The 21,243-nt window shown below is 58.4% G+C and overlaps 1 protein-coding gene and 2 pseudogenes across 1 annotated transcript, besides 5 other annotated features; all 3 read right to left on the reverse strand.

Moving 5' to 3' along the window:
- On the reverse strand, window positions 1-2,092 carry Tc00.1047053509295.5 (annotated as a pseudogene; the record flags this gene model as incomplete).
- Window positions 1-21,243: part of a sequence feature (areas not merged during assembly with more than two copies in the genome that could not be assigned to a particular haplotype) that runs on past the window's edge.
- Window positions 4,100-4,536: a mobile genetic element.
- Window positions 4,358-4,378: a sequence feature (AT_rich).
- Window positions 4,626-4,646: a microsatellite.
- Window positions 5,368-15,726, reverse strand: Tc00.1047053509295.10 (dispersed gene family protein 1 (DGF-1), putative; the record flags this gene model as incomplete). Its single annotated transcript, XM_809742.1, has 1 exon — window positions 5,368-15,726. One exon carries the CDS (start codon window positions 15,724-15,726, stop codon window positions 5,368-5,370), a length of 10,359 nt encoding a protein of 3,452 aa, XP_814835.1.
- Window positions 10,756-10,803: a microsatellite.
- Window positions 18,367-20,865, reverse strand: Tc00.1047053509295.30 (annotated as a pseudogene).

A 21,243-nucleotide genomic window follows, 5' to 3' on the forward strand; every position in this document is an offset into this window, starting at 1 on the left:
TTGGTACTGGCGCACATTTTGCTTCCAAAGCACCGCCATTTCACGGCCTTCCGCGTCGCTCACACTCTCTCGGGGTGGACAACATCACATCTCTGCCAGTCATCCATCGGCGTGCTGTCTGCGTGCTGCACGTAAATCATCTCCCACGACATGTCTCGGGATGATTCCTCCCAATCATTAAAATACGCCGCCAGGCACTCAGTGAACTGCCACACAGTCCTGACGGTGGTGTGATGCGCATGCGCCGTAGCCAACCGCAGCCCAACCAGCGTCATTGGATTTGGCTTCTAAAAGAAAAGAGACTTCCACCAGCAAAAAATTTCCAACCGCCGGTATGCACAGCAGCCGATACTTTATTTTGCGGTCCGTTTTCCTTTTTTTTTTCCCATCTTCACTCGGCAGCAAACCTTCATCTCCCTTGGGATGCAATTCAGGGGCCAACTACAAAACGCAGGGCTTTGCTTGACGTCCTGTTGGCGGCTCAAGCTCCGTGGGTTCCGTCGCTATTGCCTTGGCAAAGGCACCCTCCGCGAATGAGTTCAACGCAAACCATCCAAAAAATATGGGCAAAATATTAGCCTTCGACGCCAACATCAGCCTCAAAAAGCCATTTTATTCTGCTACACTTGGGAGGCGTCCCAATGTCCGTTCCTCGAGGTAGTCAGATATCGGTGCATTGAAAAGGATCACACCGCCTTCGTATATTTCCCGAACAACCCTCACGGGCCTGTGGGACGGGTCCTCAGAATACCGTGGCGACTCACCTCCCCGTGGAAAGCACTCTTTCACAGTTACGTCGTTGGTCAATTCCAATGCAAACTCACCGCTCCACAGCGTCCATTAAACGCCTCCTCATCGAAGACGTGACGCGGAATCGGTCCCAAAAGATACATGTGTTTTTCGACCTCTTTCCAGCATTCCGCCTGTTTCTCCGCAGTCTCGTCACGCTTCGTCCATGCACACATCGCCTTCACATCCATCTCGGCGGGGCAATTCATGATGATTCGCTCGGCTCTTACTTGCCTCACCCATTCACCATAGTTCCTAACCTCTAGGTAGGACACCACAATCATGCCCTATTCATCAAAAAACGCAAAACCTTCCGCTGGCGCTGTTCCCTCCTCTGTCACATCCTAGATGATATACCCCTTCATCCCATGCCACCACAAACCACACAAAACTCTCTTGGACGTTGTGTTGCTCCTCTATTCCGACACCGTCTTGATGGTCTCGTCAGACACGTACGTCGTACTTCCACCAACACTGTAGGCAGCCACTGGGAGTTTCTCGACGTCGTATTGCAGCAGCTGGCAGAGGAGGTACGAGCCGGCAGCCATCGAATTCCCGATCCCGGGCGTCCCAATCAACAGACGCCTCTTGGGCTTAAAGTCGGTTCGACCGTGACTGCTGAACCACTCGGTGAGATCGCCGCTGACGATCTGCCACACTCGATCCACCTCACAGTTCACATGGCAGTCACGAGTGGAATTATTCTCCTTCCGATTCCACGAGTACGGCCATCCCTTCTCCGAGGTGAGCACCATCAGCCTGGGACGCGGTGCACCGGATTGCCCCACACCGTCATCCTTTTCGAGAGAGTCGCCAACTGCCTTGTAATTCCATGACTGCGGTGGTTCCCCTTCCCCACCTCCATTCCCGTCCCCTCGCCGCCAGGAACCTCCACCACATGGCTCCACCTCGCATTGTGCACAGACTCGCAGCGTCCCTCCAGGTACCTCGGTGCACTCGTCGTCTTTGGGCTCCTCGCTTCCTCGGCGGCTGCATCCAAAAACCTTTTAGTAGCTCCATGAACAGTTGCTTTTACCTCCGCAGTAGCCACCAACCACCTCAGTAAATTGTCCATGCAATGCTCGTAAAGCTTGTGTAAATCCTCTGCCATGTCCATTTCATCCCTTGCAGCCCTCTCCATCATCACATAACGGTCGGATGCCTGCATTTCGCCCAATACTCCCGCACCGCAAATATACTTCTCGGGGTCCTTAAAAACCCCTCCTGCAAGACATCCCGGTTGGCGTCCAAAGCCCCTGCCATCAAATCTCCTATTAAGAAGCTCATTCAGCTTTCGGTCCATGACACGAACTTTTCTTTTAGACAGTACATCTTCAATCGTAGTTACAAGGGTGGATTTTTTTGTTGTTGCTCCGAGTATCCGTCTGGCATTTCCAGAGCTGAATCAAGTTTTTGCATTGCCCGGAAATTGATCGTGTCCTTCCTCCCATAGTCCCTCCATTGACGAGGAAAGAACACACCCTCGCGAAGAAGTTTGTACACCTGGTAGTCTGTCAAATTAAGAATTCCCTCAAGAATCTGCCGGACTTTTACGTAAGCATCGAGTCTCCGAATAAACATCTCCCCCGTCGCATTGTGGTCTTTCATCAACGGTCGCCCTGGAGCCAATACAATTCAAAAAAAAAAAAATTTAAGCCTAAAGCTGGTGCTCAGAGTATCTCCGTCCAGCATTAGATCTTCCACCAGACCGTCAAGAGTCCAACGCGGTCACTCTTTACTCCCCAGCAAATGTTGAGCTGCAGCATCGGAGCCAACACAGGTGCCGCTGGCTCCAAAGGACGCTCGCGGCTGTCTCGTCCCGCAGTCCCAATGGCGTTGGGCGTGGCACTCGCATGGCGGGGCGGTCGGTGCGTCATGCGGCCGCACTGCAACGCCTGTCGGCAAAACAGTCAAGGCCCACCGCCTCCGCAGCAACACAACGTGCAATTGGCAACAACACCGCCACATTATTGCCCTTTTCTGTTTTGTTTTATTCACGTTGTCCGCCTGTTTGCCCCATCCCTGACACTAAAAATAAGTGCACCTTCACAAAAGAATAAAAAGGAGGCACGATCCCACCGTCACGCCGCGGGCCAACACTCTCCTCCACCCACCGCCATTGCCGCGCAGGAGACCGCAGTCACATCGGAAAGTCAGCACCACAATGCGCACCGCACCACCGTGCAGTGAACGATGGGCGGAACGCAGCCATGCATCGCCCCGCTCCATTTTCCCACCCCTCAGGTGTTGCGTGCCCGCACAAGGCAGCAAACACAATCAGAGTGCACACAAACCCAATCAACCCCCTCACTCGCTGAAGCACATTATTCGCATGGAGTGGCAACATTTGGGGACACACCAGCAGTAGCTGGCTGCATGGAATTTCCCTGCCAGCCCTGCGAAGAGACACAACAGCTCTGCGGAGTCAAAGTGGCAGCCCATCGGTGTTGCCCGCAGTCCACATGGCAGGACAAGTTCCACGCACGCATAGTTCCAAATCCCTCGCTGCCTGAGTGCACGTCAACTGAACAAGTAAAAAAATACGTGCGTGCAAGATGGCATTTAAATACGGGAAGTCGTCGGCCTGCTTCGTTCGATGGTGTTGGCGAGCAGTCCCACACAATCCAATCAAAGTGGCACATTGGACAGGAAGGCGTCAGCCAATAATAAATAAAAATAATTGCGCCAATGCAAAAGCAGCAAAAATTGGATTTGCACCCGACCTCGGGGCGACAGCGGCATGAGAGTGTGTATGTGCGCAATGCCTTTCGTGGGGCAGTGCTCCTCAATCCCGCCGTGCCCTGAGATAAAAGGACAACAACAACAAAAAAGGATGGCCATGGCGCAGCTCCACTCAGGGGAAGCAATCGCGGCAGACACGGGCGGGAACCAAAGATCATACAAAAAGTGGGTAATAACTCCTCCAAGCCACGGAATCTTGCAATGTTCATCCCTCTCCTTCTACATTGAAGCCACCACGACAGAACAAATGCAACAGACACATGTGCAGCACAATATCTTTCGCTGCCCGCGTCCCATCTTACCTCACATGACTGCCACGGCGGTGGTGCCGGCGTTACATCTGAGATAACTCCAAAATATCAGGCACCACGCTGTGGAGAGTGGATGCGTGCCGAACGTGACCGCGTTGGTGCCTAACACGAAATGGCGTCAAAAAGAAAAAAGATATCCGCGGCTCAAGCTGCCCGTGTGTGGCCGTCCTAAAGCAAACACTGAGACACGTGTGGAGCAACGCAAAAGGAGACAGGAGGAACCACCAGAGTAATCCAAAAAAAACATATCGATACATAATAATCTTCCGGGCAGCTGGCCGGATCCTGAAATTATTTATGGAAACCAAACAAGTTAGGAAAAAAGGTTCTTTAGCTAATTGCTTCAATGTTTTATTTTCATTCAATATATATAGAATTCTGTGGACCACTAGCATGGTCCTTCGTCCTCAGTTGGGATTTGAAATATTATTACTTACGAAGTGGCAGACTTTGGGGTCCTCCAACCACCAGACCGCGCCGCGTGGTGGGAGCCAAAAGGGGATGGGTGGGGTGGCAAAATAAAATTAAAAATTTATCCGGCCTCTATCGGCTCCCTGCCCCTACAAAGTCGCGTTCTTCCCAAAAGATTCATACGGTAGAGAGTATCATAAAGAATGCATTCATTTATCAGGATAAACACATACATCAATTATGTTAGCCAGCTCTCCCGCGATCATTCTTTTCACAAGCTCCTAAAAAAACACATCAGCCTGCATACTTTTCCGCTCATTTTCTTTTACCGCATTTCATACAACATCATAACCAACGAGAAAAACAGGCACGCCCCCCCCCCCCCCCCCCCCCACAGTCATCGGGGAGCAGGAGAGAGTCACTGCAGGCACCCGCACAGAAATAGAAACAACGCACAGAAAAACAGCGAAAATGCCGTTGCGGAGTCCGATGGGTGGCTGTGGTGCGCAGCAGCAGTGGCCCCACGCCCTCCCTCATCGACCAGCAACGCACACGTCCAAATTTCATTTATTGAAAGCCACAGAAGGGCGTTATCGTTTTTTGTCCCTAAGTTTTCCTCAAATAAATTCAATGCTCCGCACAACAGCCACCATCGCAGAACACGTCCTCGTTAATGAGTAAAAATCTAAATAATAACCCCGAAATCCGGAGAGGGCGCTGCAGCGGCGAGCGTGCAGCACACACCCGTGACACAGCCGCCCTGGGCTAGCGCGATATTTCGATAATCCGTTCCTGACAAAATCGATAAAAATAAAATAACGAAAGCAACGACTCAATCAACCAAGCATCCGATAAATAATAATAATAAAGAAGTAAACACATTGCCAAAAGCACCTACGTTATACCGCATCCATGAGGAGCCTCGTACACTCTCGCCACGTGGAGGTACTGTTTGGGCAGACACTTTCCAACTCGAGGTAAAACTGCGCCCACCTTCTTGAGCAGCACAAATTCATTACTTCTCCGGCGTAGCACAACCAATTTTGCCTCTCGCACTGGATGCACACTCGAGCAGGCTCAGGGCGTCTGAGCGGGTGTCACCGGCCATGGGCTGCTACGGCGGTGCGGGTGGTCGGTACGACGACGCAGCGGTGGCGCCTGAGACGTACGAAAATGTAGTTACTTCGTGGGGCTTCTGCGTCTCCTCGTCGCTCTCCTCGCCATCGCGCAGCAGCGCCTCCAGTCCGCCACGCCGCGGCTCGCGCAGCTCCTGCCAGTGGCGGTCCTCCGCGTACCACACAACCATGCTGTACACAGTGACCGCAAGCACCACAGTCGCCAGCAGCAGCACGATAGCCGCGTACGCCCTCGCACCGCCGTCGCTCGGCGCAAGGTGGTTGGCCGCACTGACCACGCACAGCGCCGCAAGGAGCACAAAGCTCGCCGCGTGCATCACCGTCAGGAAGGACGAGCGCATCATGTTCGTGAAGGCAACCACGCCCGCGCCCGCAGGCAGCACAGCCGCCATGCAGAAGTACTGGACGTGGCAGCCTCCCACGGGCGGGTGCACAGCCGCAATCAGGCCCACCACGCACAGCACCGACAGCTGGAACACGCACCAGTACACGCGGCTGCCCCTCACGTTCGTCAGCATGCCGCCGTACATCCGCTGCTGCGCCGCGGGGTGCCAATACCCGACGGGGTACAGCAGGCGCTCGTGCAGCGGCTTCCTCGAAAACTGCCAGTACCTCGTGAAGCTCGCGCCCGCGTGTCGGGCAATCAAGTAGCACACGCCAGCAGGGAACACCACACCGTACAGCACGCCAACGACACCGATCACGCGGTGCAGCACGCGGGCGCCGGGCATCGCCAGTGCAAGCACCGAGCCGAAGAAAATGCCGAGGTGCATCGCGTGCGCCACAACGTACGTCAGGCTCGGGAAGCGCATCGCCGCCCACGCACTCGCCGCGTCCACGCCGCGCCACCGCTGGAAGGCCGCCGTCACACCGCAGTGCACGCACCCGAACGCAGCGGCAAGCAGCGCGTTGCCCACCACCATCCACAGCGGGTCAAGGGCAGCGAACACCGACAGGAAGTACGGCAGCGCAACGGTGCTCGCACGCTCCTGCGCCGAGGCGCATGACATCCTCGCGAACACGCCGAGTGCCTGCATTTCCAGGACGGAGCCCAGCCCGCCGGTCACCACCACCGCAACAGCCGTCGCACACGCAACAACGCCGGTGATCGCCGAGAGGGCGCTGGCAGCGGCGGGCAGCGTGTCAGACCTGATCGTGAAGGACCCAAGCAGCACACCCTTGCAGCCGCCAGACACCGCCGCAGCGTCGCAGCGAATGACTATCGTCTCGTCGGCAGCAATGAAGTAACCGCGGTGAACGGGCACAGCCAGCTCCAGGACGGTGGACGGATTCGTCGCGTTGCGCACCCACGTCGCGTTGCTCAGCATCGCTCCCCACGGACCACCAAACCCGCTCGGCTGCGCCGTCGACACCGGCACAAAGCTCAGGTGCGTGCCGAGCTGCGGGTCGCGTGCCCACCGAAACGGCGGCGGCAGCGCCACCATCAGCCGCGTCGGGACGGCGCTCCCACCGCCGCGGATGTCGTTCTGCGTCAGGCTCCCACCAGCCGACGTCGTCGTCACGGCAAGCGTCGGGCACGCCACGTCGCTCCACCACAGCGTGCTGCTCACCGACGCCGTCGGGGTCCGCGTGGGCGGCAGTGCCACCGTCTCCGTCACCTGCAGCGTCTCCGTCGGACCGTACCACGGCGGACTGTAGTGCGCCGTGCTCAGGCTCGGTGTCGGCGTCGCCGTCCACGTTGTTGTCGGGCTGCGCGTCTCCGTCAGCGTCGCCGTGTGGCTCAGCGGCGGCGGGGCAGGCGTGCGGTTGCACCCGTCCACGTGCGGTAGGTACACCGGCAGGCAGTCGCGCCCGTACCCGCCATCAGCGCAGCGGCAGCCGCACGACCCCGACATCGTCCTCGTCGCAGCAGCAAAGCAGCGCACGTCGGCGTCGCACACGCCACACGCCACGGGACGGAATTCCCCGATGATGCCGGCGGACCTGTAGTCCATCGGCTGCAGTGCCTGCCCGTTGAGCGTCAGGCACCCCACGACGAACTTTCGGCCGGCGCCCCCAAGAGCTACGGTGCCGTCCATCACGACGGGCCCACTGCCGGCGTTCCCGTGGAGCGTCAGTGTGCTCTGCACAAGCTCCGCACGGCGTGGGTACGACGGCACCGACAGGAGCCTGCCGCTGATGCTGTTGCCGCGCACCGACAGCCACGACCCGGACGCAAACGACGCCGACCCCCGCAGCACCAGCAGCGCGCCATCGGTCAGCGCACCGGCGTTGTCGTTCACTACGACGGCGGACGCGTTGGCCTCCACCCCGCTGCCAAACACCAACCCATGCGCGGCGTACACCTGGCTCCCCGACACGCGCAGCACAGCGCCCCACGACGCAACCACGCGCGCACTCGCGTACAACGCATATTCGCCACCGAACACAGCCGCGTCCAGTGCAACACCGCCACCGACAAGCTCCAGCACGGCGCCGTCCACCACCACCGTCCGCCCACCAGTCATAACGGTCACAAGGGCCACGCCGGACACAATCAGCACGGACCGCACGAGACGCAGGCCCGACAGCACCAGCACCGGTGCGTACGGCGAGGACTGCGAGCCGGGAAGATACACAAGCGGCGTCGGCCGCGCGGCAACTAGCAGGGAGTCCGTCACCGTCAGCACAGACCCCGCGGGGAACGTGCCGGTCAGCACAAGCGCACCGTTCAGCGCCTCCACATTGCACACGGACAGCTCCACCGGCCCGCCCTCGTCGCTCCCCGCCGACACCGCACCGCGCAACGCTCCACCGCCCATCACGTACAGCACGGCGCCGTTCAGCAGCGACACGTTCTGCACAACAATCCGCACGCCGTCCCGCGCCATCCACGGCACGTAGAGCACAGGACTCACGCCGTCCAGCACAACGTGGCGCAGCGTCACCTCGCTCGCGCCGGCAGGCACAACGAACACAGACCGCACCGTCACGCCCTCGCGGACGAACACACTCGACGCAGTGCCCACAGCGGGCGGCAGCGCGGGAGCTCCCACAGGCACGCACGCCTCGCCGTGCCCGCCGCTGCCGCACAAGCACGCGCACACACCGTTCCTCATGCTCGCCGACGCCGTCCCGGGCGCGTAGCAGTGCGTGTCCCTGTCGCAGGCGTCGCACCCAGCAACGTCGATGCTCCCAGCGTCGCCAAAACCAGCCGCAGCGTACTCCTCCGCCGTCGACATGACACGGTCACCAGCGTCGTTGCACGCCACCCTCACATGCGCCCCAGCCGCAAGCGACAGGCTCAGCGACAGCATCCGCGGCAGCAGCGCTCGGTTGCGCACAAAGCTCAGCGTGCTCCCAGCAGCGGTCACAGCGCCAGCGGCATAGAGCATCTCCCTCGAGGCGCCGTCGTGCACGTTGCCCTTCGCCAGCAGCATCGACCCGCCATCCAGGCTCACCGTCGAATAAAACGCCACCGCGTAGTCCTCCGTCGACAAAAATTCGCTCCGCACAAACGCCACAGCGGAGCCCGACACGCTCACAGCCCCACGCACAGACACCGCGTGCTTGCACAGCAGGAAGTCGCTGTCAACAAACGCCACCACGGAGCCGCCGCTGGCCGCGACACCGCCCTCCACCGACACGCACAGCCCCAGCGCCGTCTGCACCAACAGCTCGTCCACGTACAGCGCTCCGCGCGACGACAGCGCCACGCCGCCAACAAACAACACGCCAACAGCGTCACGGAACACAGCCGCCACATGCGTGCGCGCAATGGTCAGCACGCTCCCGGTCAGATTCACGTTGTGCAACACAAGGCACGCGGAGGCGTCGCCAAGGCCGTAGGCGCCGCGGTACGCAACACGCGCCTCTGCAATCAGCACCGAGTCCACCACAGTGACGCGCGAGCCCGGCGGAAATCGGTTCGCCACCAGCACGCCGCCGCCGGAGCACGACTCAAGCCCGCTGATCAACACATCAGCACGCTCGCCAGCAGGCGGGTCGGAACGCCACCCAACAACGTACAGGCTCGCTCCGCCCACAAGCAGGCAGTTCACCAGCGTCACGTTGCGCACGCTCCCCGACATCGACTCCACGTCCACCACGACGTCCGCCGCAAAGGTCACGCCAACGTAGCATGCCACCGAAGTCCCAAAACTGACGTTCACCTCCACCTCCACACGCACGTCCCGCACGCACAAGTCGGTGCCGTCGGTGCCCGGTGGCTCGGGGACAGCAACGGGCAGGCACGCATCGCCGTAGCCACCCTCAGCGCAGGCGCAGGCGCAGCCTTCACTCGAGACCGTCGTCGTGTACGCAGGGAAGCACGACGCCGCGAGAGTGCATGGGTCGCTGCAGGTCATAATGGTGGCATTGTACACGGACGGGATGGCGTAGTACGCCCCCTCCTCGCCGTTCACGGTGTTGCACGCAGCCACAATCGCTCCGTTCGTGAGATCGCGGGAACCTTGAGGTATCAGCAGCACTGTCGGCGAGACCGTGCTGGACACGAATTGGTTGCCGGACACAGACACCGTAGAGTCGCGGAGATTCACTTTGGGATAAAGAAAGGCAAACGCTTCCGATGGGGATTCACGGCAGAGGTTGCCGCTCAACTGCAGCCAGGAGTTGTAGTAGATGTTGGAGGAGTCGCCTGAGATAAACACAACCGAGTTTCTCTGCATCTCGTTGCCCTGAAACACAACCGCTGAATGGGACTCCACGTCTAAGGTCCGAATAAGTAACACGAAGCACTTCACCGGCCTCGTCACAGCGTTGCCTCGAATCACCACGGCAGAGTTGTTCAGTACACTCAGCGATGAGGAGTATCTAGGTCCTTCAAGATATATCAGCGTACCGTCACCGCCAGCCATGTGAAACGTGTTGCCCACCACCGCAAACACGGAGTGCCACGACACCCTCAGCGCAGATCTGGAAACGCGGATGGCGCTTGACGATGTCGTCACGCTCTGAAACACATTGCCACTCAGCACCACCGCGGAGTCGTTGCTGATCACCAGTCCATTCATCGCAACACACGACGGCCTCCTAATGTCCAAACCCGACCGAGGGATCAGCCACGTCAGTGTAAAGCGGTTCCCGCTGATCGTGATGTTCGTGCGCGGTGGAAACACACCCTCCGGGCTGAGCAGCGCGTCACTAAATCTGTTGCCGGTGACGAAGATGTTCAGCGACCCAACAGCGGCGTACGCGTTGCCCAACAGCAACAGCACGGCGCCGTCCCTCCACGTGCATTCATCAAACGTGACATTCGCCACGTCACCCGTCATCGCCCCAACCAGCACCTTCAGGCTCATGCCGCCCCCGCTGAACGTCACGTTACGGTAGCACAGCCACGACAGCCCGCCACCCACTGCCTGCGCAACCTCGGGGTACACCATGTCGCTGATGCACTCACCAACCGGCGGCGGTGACGGCGTGGGTGGTGGCCGCAGTGGCGGCGGTGGCGGGCCAGCAGGCACAGGCGCCGGGACACACACATCGCCGTGCCCTCCAGCAGCGCACCGGCAATTGCAGTCAATGACCGCCGTCGTCAGCGGAGCAAAGCAGTCGCCCTCCTTCGTGCACTCCCCGCACGCAGCAACCGTCGTCACGTTGGTGATGCCGTTCAGCGCCAGTTCAGCCGCCGTCGTCACCTCCCGTCCCGCGACCGTCAGGCACCCAGCAACGAACCGGTAGCCGGCGGCAGCCTGCGATAGCAGAGGTACCGACAGCCCCGTCGAGCCCATCGTGCAGCCCGTCAGCGTCACCACACTGCTGCCGTCGACGTTCACAGTAGTTATTAGGGAGTAATGAAACATCGTACCCACACCCACGTCGTTGTCACGCCAATCCAGCCAGCTTGAATGGTGGACGGTAAAAAAGCTTAGTGAATATATGGCATAGGACACGGAGCCGCTGTTCCCCACCACGCGCAGCACGCTGTGATCCGACACGCTGAATCCGTGGCGCAGATAAAGAAGGCTTGTCCCGGAGGACATTGTATTGTTGAGCAGCGCAAAAACGGAGTGGTCACTCACACTGAGGATATTCACGTAAAACATATGCATGTACCCAGCGAAGCTGCAGTACTGCACATACAGCGAGCTGCCACGCTCCAGCGTCAGCGTCCCTGTCGAGTACAAACCATACCCACCGTACCTCAAGGAATGAGCCTTGACGTTGCTGACCAACAGCGAAGACGCACTCAACACGATGTTCACCAGTAAAAATACGCCAAACTTGTTCCTCCTATTGTCAAGCAGCTGGACCTCGGAGGACTGCACCGCGTCAACCTCCGTGACGGCAATGTCGCAGTGCTGCGGGAGGGCACGTATAAAAGCAACGGTGGAGGAACGCATCACCGTCCGGCTCACGCGGATCAGGACGCCGGCTGACTCGGCCGCAGAAGCACCACCAACAAACTGCAGCGCGGCACCCTCACGGAACGTGCACTCAGTGAGCGTGATGTTGATGTGGAGATGCAGCGGCATACGATTGAGGAAAAACGTGAGCGCAGCACCCACGCCGCTGAATGTCACACCCACGTAGCAGTGGTGTGTCTTCCACATGTTCAGCGCGAGGTCCGTCAGCGTCTGGTCCACCACGCAGCTCGTGTCGCCGTCAACGGCTCTCTCCGGCAAGGGCGGCACAACAGTGTCGGGCACCTCGAAGGGAAGACACGACGCGCCATGCCATCCGTCCTTGCAGCTGCACGAGCACGAGCCGCGGTCCACCGACTCCGTCCCGGGCATGTAGCACGCCGCGTCGTCGTTGCATGTGCCGCACCTGAACACCACCACGCCCTCCGGAAACACATCGTCGTACGACACCTCCCCATCGCCCTGCAGGTTGCACCCAACCACGAACCGCGCGGATAACTCCACGACAATGCTCGATGGGAGAAATTTGGCGAAGGAAACGCTCGAGCCCACCTGACGGTTGTGTGCAAGCGCCACGGTGGTGCCGCTGCCCGACAGCTGAATTTTGTGCTGAAAATGAGGAATATTTAATACCGAGGCTGCACTCACGCTGTTGCCCTCCACACGCCACTGCGCACCTCCCTCGAGTGTCACAGAGCCATACAAATACGACAGCGCAGAAGTCAAAACCTTCGTGCTGCCAATAAAGGTGCAGTCCGCCACTCGCAGCAGCCCCGCGGTGCTCACGGTGGTATCCCAAAAAATATAAACACCATTAGCAGCACTCATCGTGGTGTTCTCAACGTCAAAGTAGCCGCCGTTCCTCACATCAATAGCATTAACGCAAACAGATGATTCCACACCCTGACCCTCCTCCGTTGTGATCAGCGTATTTCCCTTCACAATGATCCCGCCACCATCAACGGCAGCATTGGAAATATATAACGCGCAATTACTCCCCTCCAAGTTGTTGTCAAGCAGCAGCAGCGTCGAGTTCACACCAAGAAAAAACTTTAAAAATAAAATGGCGTGGCCCGACGTCGTCACAAGCGTACTGCCTGCCACCAGTATCTGGGAGCTCACGCCAAAATCGCCCTCAAACTCCAATGCACCAAAATCCAGCATCGAGGATGTCACGCTCACGTGCACACGCGCACCACTCCCCCTGATCAACAGGCCCATTAGGACGCACTGCAGCAGCGTGATGTTGAGTGTCTGCTGTGGCGCGTCAAAATACGACAGGTCCAGCAACATCGGGGCGGTGAAGGTCACGTTGACAAGGCACAGACCACGCACACCGGGATCAGGATAGTCCACGGAGCGGATGCTGCCACCGTGCACGCAGCGGACCTCCGTGTCCTTCGCATCGGGGAGCGGAAGCGGCCCAAGACCGTCCGGAACCGCAGCCGGCAGGCACGTGTCACCGTAGCCGCCAGCAGAGCACACGCACTCGCAGCCGCTGATGCTGCTCGTCCTCGCTGCAAAGCACACGGCGTCCACCGTGCACGCACCACAGTCCAGCACCGTCACGGGCGTCCCAATATTAAGCTCTCCTTGGTAATCCGTCACAGGTGAGCCCCTTGCCTCGTTGCACATGCCGTAGATGGTCGGGCGCGTGTCGGATGGTGGTGACCAGTTGTTTGTCATGTACGCAGTGGTCGACGAGTACGAGCCGTACGTGAAGTTGTTGTCAAGTATCGACCACACACTCCGATCACAAAACGCCACACCGTTCTCATTGGCCACGTACACAACGTAGGCGGCGCGGAACTCGTTGTCGCGGTGCACCAGCCAGCTGCCGCCAGCCACGGTCAGCGTGTTTGCAATGAGCATGGCGAAGCCGAGACGGAAAGTGCTGGACACAATCTGCATCACGCTGCCACCATCCACCACAACGTCCCCAAACACACAAGCACCTTCGTACATGTTAATGCTCGGCGCACTCCACAAGCTGTCCTGTATGGAGAACACAGAGCCGCTCATACGCAGGTCCGACGCAAGAGCGTAAATCACGTGCGTGTCCGAAATAACAACGCAGTTGTCCATGTAGAAGACGCTGGACAGGTTCACGCCAAGGCCGCGCTCCACTACGATCGCAGCGCACGAACCCCCGCCGCACACCAGCGTCGACCGCGTCATGACAAAACGCGTCGACAGAAGGCGGACGCCGTCCAGGACCAGCGCGGGGCCGTACCGGGATCCCGCGAAGCCAGGGGTCGTCGGCACGTACTGCGACCCGTCAACCGTCGCGCGCAGCGTTGAGTTCGCCAGCAGCACACTCGAGTGCGGCGGCATCGCGCCATGCAGCACGATCGTTCCCTCCAGCGACGTCACATTCGTCATGTTGACGAAAGCGTGCGGCATCAGGCGCGCCGTGCTCTCGCTGAGGCCGCCAATCCGCAGCTGCGCGCCGCCCGCAAGCACGCAGTGGCGCAGCGTCACGTTCAGCGCGTCAGCGAACGCGTCCATCAAGCGCAGGTCCACCGCCACGATGATCGGCCCGCCGAACACCACCGAGTCGAAGCACGTCGTCGCACGCCCGCCGCCAACCGTCACCGACTCCGTCAGCGTCACGCCACTCACGCAGCCCGGCGCACCGCCACCACCGCCACCGGCCCTCGCAGGCGGCACGTCGAACGGCAGACACGCCTCGCCCACACCGCCGGCACGGCAGCTGCACACGCAGTCGGAGAACGACGCCGTCAGCGCATCAAAGCACGCCAGCGCGGCCGCACAGCCGTCGCACGGCACCACGCTCACAGAGGTCAGGCCGGCCATGCGGTAGTCGCCGCTGCTCTGCAGCACCCGGCCGCCGGCACGGTTGCACTGCACCGACACGACGCCGCTCGTGATCGTCGGCACGGAGACAAGCGTCGCGCCAGTGGCAGCGCAGCGCGCAATCGACACGGCACCGCCGCTCAGCGTCATCCCCGACAGCGACGCCACAGACGACGCCTCGCCCACCGCCCACACGCCGTGCAGGTCCAGCCACCCGCCGGCACCGATCGTCCCACCGTCGCAGCGCACCAGCGAAGACGCGACAGACCCCTCGACGCGCACGAAGCGCAGCACCGAATCAAGCACCGCGAGACGCTCTCCAAGCACAATGCCGCCGCCGCTGCTCACAACCGACACACTCGTCACGGAGAACACCGAGTGGCTCCGCAGACTGAGAATCGACGAGGACGCCACACGCATCGCGGACGCGGTCGGACCGCCCGACGCCTCCAGCGACACGCCGTCAAGCACCACCGCGCTCGACAGCAGGTCCACGTCGCCGCCAACGTACACCGCCGACCCGCCCGCCTGCAACGACCTCAGCACAGTGTTGCTCACACGCAGCTGCGACTGCAACAGCGACGTCGCGTGCAGCACAAGCGGCGACGCCACCGCGTCCGTCAGTCCGCTCAGCTGCGAGTAGCGCATCGGCCCCGCCGCCACAATCGTCGAGTCACGGACCGTCACGTTCGTGTGTGCCGGCAGGTTGTGCGCAAACACAAGCGAGCAGTAGCTCCCGGACAGCCCGCTCACGCTCACCTCCAGGCTCCGGTCACTCGCCGGCTCGCCGCTGCAGCCCTGCACGTAGATCTGCGCACCGCCGTCGCACACGCAGTTCCTCAACTCAATGCGCAGCGCGCCGGGAAGCATCGCCGGCACGTCGAACACCACAGCCACGCCGTTCGTGATGTACACGCCGTCCATCAGCACCGTGTCCACGGCGCGGCCAACCGTGATGGCTCTGTCCACCGTGCCGCCCCGCAGTCGCAACACCACCGCATGCGCCGCGGGCATCCACGCCGCCGCCGCAACCAGCGACAACACGACGAGCAGCGCCACACGCACAGCCGCAATGGCCCTGCACCGCACACGGTGCCGGCTGCGCGGACACGCACCCACCGCACACCACATCCACCGACCCAGACACGTATCAGCAGGGCTGTCGCGTTGTGTCGCTCTCGCCCCGTCGACCATTCCTCCCGCCTAATAAATCCCTTTCTACAGATGGCAAATCCAGATACACGATTCCGATAGGTCGTTATCCCAATAATTCTAAACCTAATACTGCGAGTAATCCCTAACACCTTGAAACGATAGTTGTGCTGGTCAAGCCAAAGTATCTCGAACTGCACGCTCAAAAAAAAAAAAAGAATAAAAGGCAGCAGCAACAACAGTAACCAAACACAGTGGCACGCAGAGGCATCCGGCCACAAAAAATCCAAAACACAGTACAAACGCCAACAGGAAACCGCGCAGACGCAATCAATTCAGTAGCACCATCACCCTCGCACCGCACGCGCAGCCCCACACAGCCGCGGTGCCAAGTAACAGGGTCCCGGCAAAACGACACATGACCACTGGCGTCGCTGGTGTGACCAATGAGTCGGCACTGCACAAGAAACAGCGAACTCATACGCGCACGGCATACACAGGAAGAAAAAGAAGAATGGAGGAGCACGGCGGCAGCACTCAGACAGGGAAAGAGGATCCACATCAACTGCACAGTCCGATTGGCTCGCAGCCGTACGGACGGTGGTCGCGCCGCCGCCGCACTTTGCGTGTGTGTGTCTGCCGTGGACTGAGAGGATGATGAGACGAAAAAGAGATGCGGTGCGGTCCTCATCCATCTCGGTTAACTGTGACACCAGTCACGCCATCCCGTCAGATTACCTGCAGCCAAGACCGTCACCGTCAGCAGCGGTCAGCGCCTTCTCTCTCCACCGGGCGCCGTCACGCGCCTCCTCCCTCACCAACACAACGGGGGAGCAGCAGCCACGCGCAACTGCCAGCACCGAGTACAAAAGAAGAATCCTCCTGCACTGCAATGTGTGTGTCCTGCGCGTGTGGTTGTGTGTGCCCACTGTCACGCAAAAGGGAAAAAAGACAGAAAAAAGAAACAAAGTATCTGAAGAGACGCACAAACACAAATGCACAGCAGAGGCGCATGTCCAAAGAAAGAAGAATGGAGGGGCTGCTCAAACTCAGGATTGCACTGCAGCCCGACCAGCGGCAAACCACAGAAAATTTATTCAAAACAAAAGAAAACCTTCCCTAGCCACCCCTTCTTATATAAACCCCGTCATTAAAAAAAAAAACGTCCTCTATTACTGTTCCACACAAATTTAAAAATAAAAGGAAAAAGGTAATAATAATAGTAATAAATTCGCCTGGCTGCCGTGTGGCCACACCGAACTGTCTGCATTTATTTTGCCCGCAAAACAAAATTAAAAGATATTTAAATGCCTTTCAACCGTCCGACCCTCCGCGTGTCCGCACATCGTTTATATTTCATGGGTCATCTGCGTGTTGCTGCTCCCCTCAGCCCTCTCATCGGCGTGCGAGTGCGGCCCGCAGAGCACAGTCACTCGTGTGTGTGGGGACTGAGAGAAGCACGCAGACACGACGGGAGTCGCGTCACTCCATCGGGAGAGTGAGCGCAGCAAAAGGAAAATCATCAGGGGGAGAAAAATACTGACGGCACTGCCAGCGCGAGAAATGCACACAAAAAAGCAATATACCAAAAAAGCGGCAGGGTGTGGCTGTGTGTGTGTGGCGCTGCGGGTGTCTGCCAGCCCTGGCCGCAAGGAAACAAAACAGGAGGGGAAGAAATGTGCGCTCCGCCCCACAGGCCCTCGTCGCACGCCCACACGTCACGGCTCCCTCAGCGCGCCGTTCGTCGCGGCCCCTCCTCATGCGTGCAGCAGGCGAGGCGCACAGGGCCGTCGTCATGAGCGTGTCGGTGGGTGTGCGAGCGGAGCAGTTGGGCGGGAAACACACGGCACCCCTCACAGGAAGAGTGCAGAAGAAACAATAAAAGCAAAAAAAAATCCATGGTGGCTGCCCCAAGGCAACAAGCAAGATAAGAAAACAATTTTAAGAAATGAAAAGAAATTGTTCTCTGCGTAGCAAAATTTATTCCTAGCGGTGTGTTTGTGTGTTGGTGAAGGGGAGGGCGCAAGTGTCCCACGCGGCACCCAATCACTCCTCAAAGAGCCACAATGCCCCACAGCCCCGGCAGAAGAAGCAGCAACAACACCCGAAATACACACACATGCACGGTGCTGTCACGGCTCAGACCCATGGACAGCAACTCCGCAATTTCCCCGGTGAAGGTGTCGTTGTCCGAGTGTCGTGCCGCGCCTTTTGTTGAGGGGATCCCTTCGCCTCCAGGCGTGGTGTTTGTATTCTCCGGTTTGGTGTCGACCGTCTGTGGCACCTCCTTGCCGTCTTCAAAAGAAACTTCGGTTCCCTCAGTCCGAGAGACGTCGTCGGTGTTCTCCGCGAATGTCGGTTCGGCGTCAATCCCTGAAGGAGTGAGGCTGCTGTCTGAGCCCATTGTTCTCTCGGAATTTCTGTCCCCCGCCTCGAGGCCGAGGCTTTGCTCCGCGCCAGTGGTTCCGGTTCCAGTGGACCGCAGGCCTTCATTTTCAGCGGAAAGCTCAGTGCTTTGTTGCAATTGGCGCTCACTGTCAACTGTTTCGGTGGCCGTATCCATATCCGATGATGCACCCACTGAAGACGTTGATCCGCCACTCCTGCCATCCGCTTCTCCCTCCTCCTCTGGCATTTCTTCAGCATAACTTCCAGAGGACATTTCAACATCGGTAACCTCCGTTAATTCCGCTGGCTGTGGGTCTCGTGGCTGCAGGTCTGAGCCCCGTTGCATCGATTTATTCTCTTCATTCGGCGTGGCTTGCTGGGCCGTTTCGCCCTGGTGAAACTGGGCATTGTCATATGGACGGTCATTCCCTGCGCTCTCCGCTGCGATGGCAGGCTCAGAAACGGATGATCCCGCGTCAACCGTGGAAGGGGGCGCTGCAGGCACCGGATCATCGACGCCGCTTCTTCCTCTTGCTTTTCAATATCATCCTGATTCAATTCCGCACAGCTGGCGGTGATTTCTTCATTCTTTGACTCGGAAGCAAATGAGACGTCTTTGCTGGTCACCTGTCCTGTGGGTTGTTCCTCAACGCTCAGTGATGAAATATTGACTTTGCTGGCATTGAGTTTATACAGCTCATTATTATACAGATCGTCGTTGTACAGCATGACGTTGGTCACCGTCACGTGGCCGCCCGTTGCACTTCGGTCCTTGCTGTCCCCACCGATGTAGAAGTGTGAGATCCTGTGCGAGTCGAACAGATCCTCATTATAGCTCTTGCGGTCAATTTCCTTTCTATCTACAATGACAGTCCATTCATCATAATCCATTTGCAGTACCGCCTGATACGTCTTGTTTGGTTCCCACGCACCAACACTCTTCGAAATAGCACGTTTCTCCGCTATGGCCAGCCACTTCCTGTCATGGGTGTACGACAGACCAAAAAGCACCGTGCCTTTGGTGTCATTCATCCTCACACCAATCAAAGGGATGCTGTCTTCCCTCGGCACCTCGTGGATGGACACCGTCGCCACAAGAGTGAGCCTGTTGTTCGCAAAGTAGTACGGCACAGTCTGCCCCAATTTACCAACAGGCCACTCCGCCCCTGCTCTGGGCCCTTGGAACGTCACTCCATTGGGAACCCCTATCCTTTTTTCCGCTGGGCCATGGACAATGGCGTTCACGCCGAGGTACTCGTCTCGCCACTCGGTCACAGTTGAGCTACCAGACAAGAAGCCAACAAGCCCTTTGGTGGGAACAGGACCATTGCACATACCCCTTTCTGAGCGCGTCAACATTGCCGCTGGAACCGGAACGGCATTATTGCAAGGCGCTGTCCAAATCCTTCCATGTCTTCACCACTTCCTTTACCCGCTCCAGTTTCTCGGTCAGACGCACAGCAACAAGATTGTATGCTCCATCGCTCTTCTTCCTGTTCTCGTACAGTGAAATCAACTCTTTATTTTTATCCTTTATCAGCAGCGAGCTGGCGGCGGCGTCATCATCTTCACGGATACCGGCCCAACATCATGCACACGTGCCTTGTCCGTCACCCAACGATGGAGACGACCCTTTCCTCCTTCATTTTCCTCCCTCGGATACACCGGCGCGGTGATGAGCATCACCTCCTTTTTCTCAATGATTGCGGTGGTGGATCCACTCCGGACGCCGTACCCTTTCGATTGTGTGAGTTGCCCCACACGCGGGTAATTGGCTGACCCGACGTATACCAATTGACTCCATGCGGAGTGGACATGTAAACGTCATAGTAGTCTCCAGCACAATGAGCCATCATGAAGAGCCTTTCGTCGTCCTTCTTTTCTTCCCACTTCACCAGGGTTGGATCCCTGCAGCCGTTACCAGGCGTCTCGGATGGAAGCTTCCATTTGTTCTCTGAATTGGAGAAACGCATAGACAGCAAAACGCTCGTTCCATCCTTGTCTTTGGCCTGCATGGGAAACACAAGCGTGCCGTCACGCAACACAGCACCCGATCCTCCGCCACCAACTAACTCGGTCAAGGAACGAGAATCCCCTCTGCCTTGAGGCTCCACCACATGGGTCTCATTCCATTTGATTTTCTTCCTTCCACCCTCATCAGTGAGAGTTCCCTTCAAAAGTAAAAGGCCCCGCTCATTCGTGCCCCCAACCTGCGGCCCTGTATGGCTGTAGTTTCCCAGGAGCACGTAGACACTTTCCCCAAGTACAAGTGTCGTTGGTCGCAACAACTCCGTTGTCCCAAAATTATTTGCGGCAGTGTCCCCATGTTGCATGCAAAGCAAACTTATATCCGACGTCAAAATATCCATTGAGTCACCCTTTATATCCAGGTGCTTTGACACAATCCCGGCACAGCAGCCGGCTCCCTTCCTTTCCCCGCACTGCGCTTCAGCCACGGCAAATACATCACCACCCACTTTAACAAGGCCAGGAACGCGGAGCGAGGAGATTTTGCTTCCGTCCTTAAACTCCTTCCAATTAGCAAATGATATCGACGTCGTCCCCTTAAACGGGTCAAAAGCGGCCCCTGCCTGTTCAACGGCCGCAGCTCCACGGTCGCTGCAGATCATCATGACGAGGAAAAGCAGCACCGCGGAAGCAAACACACGCCGGGACATGTTGGGCCTCCGCGGCTCACTCTCTCCTCCTTCCCTCCTCCTTCCGCTGGATCCGGTCACACAGCGACGGTTGTGTGTGCGGGGTGCCTTCACAGCAGCAACACGTGAGAGCATACAAATATGTGTGGGCGGTGTGTGTGCTGTTGGTCCTATCAGTGCCTTCCAACTTCACAGTAGCGATTCGCGCTTGGTTGCTTGCTTTCATAGCGTGTCTGTGTGCATGCGGTAAGGAAAAAACAGCGGCGGCAATGCAGCTGACAAGTCAGTGAGGAGCAGAGCACATCACTCACGCAAAGTGCGGGACTCGAGAGAACACAGAAGGAACAGCATGGAAAACAATTGCACACAGAAAACAAAAAAAAAAACAACGCGGCGGAACACGGCGGAAGCCAACACACACACGTACACGCGGAAATTCATCATTCGGCGACGCCATTCAAAGTCCTGCCGAAACAGTCTGCAAGTGATACAGTGATCAGTCACACGCTCCCAG

The sequence above is a fragment of the Trypanosoma cruzi genome, genomic scaffold, assembly GCF_000209065.1.
Source record: "Trypanosoma cruzi strain CL Brener 1047053512511 genomic scaffold, whole genome shotgun sequence".
Lineage (NCBI taxonomy): Eukaryota > Euglenozoa > Kinetoplastea > Trypanosomatida > Trypanosomatidae > Trypanosoma > Trypanosoma cruzi.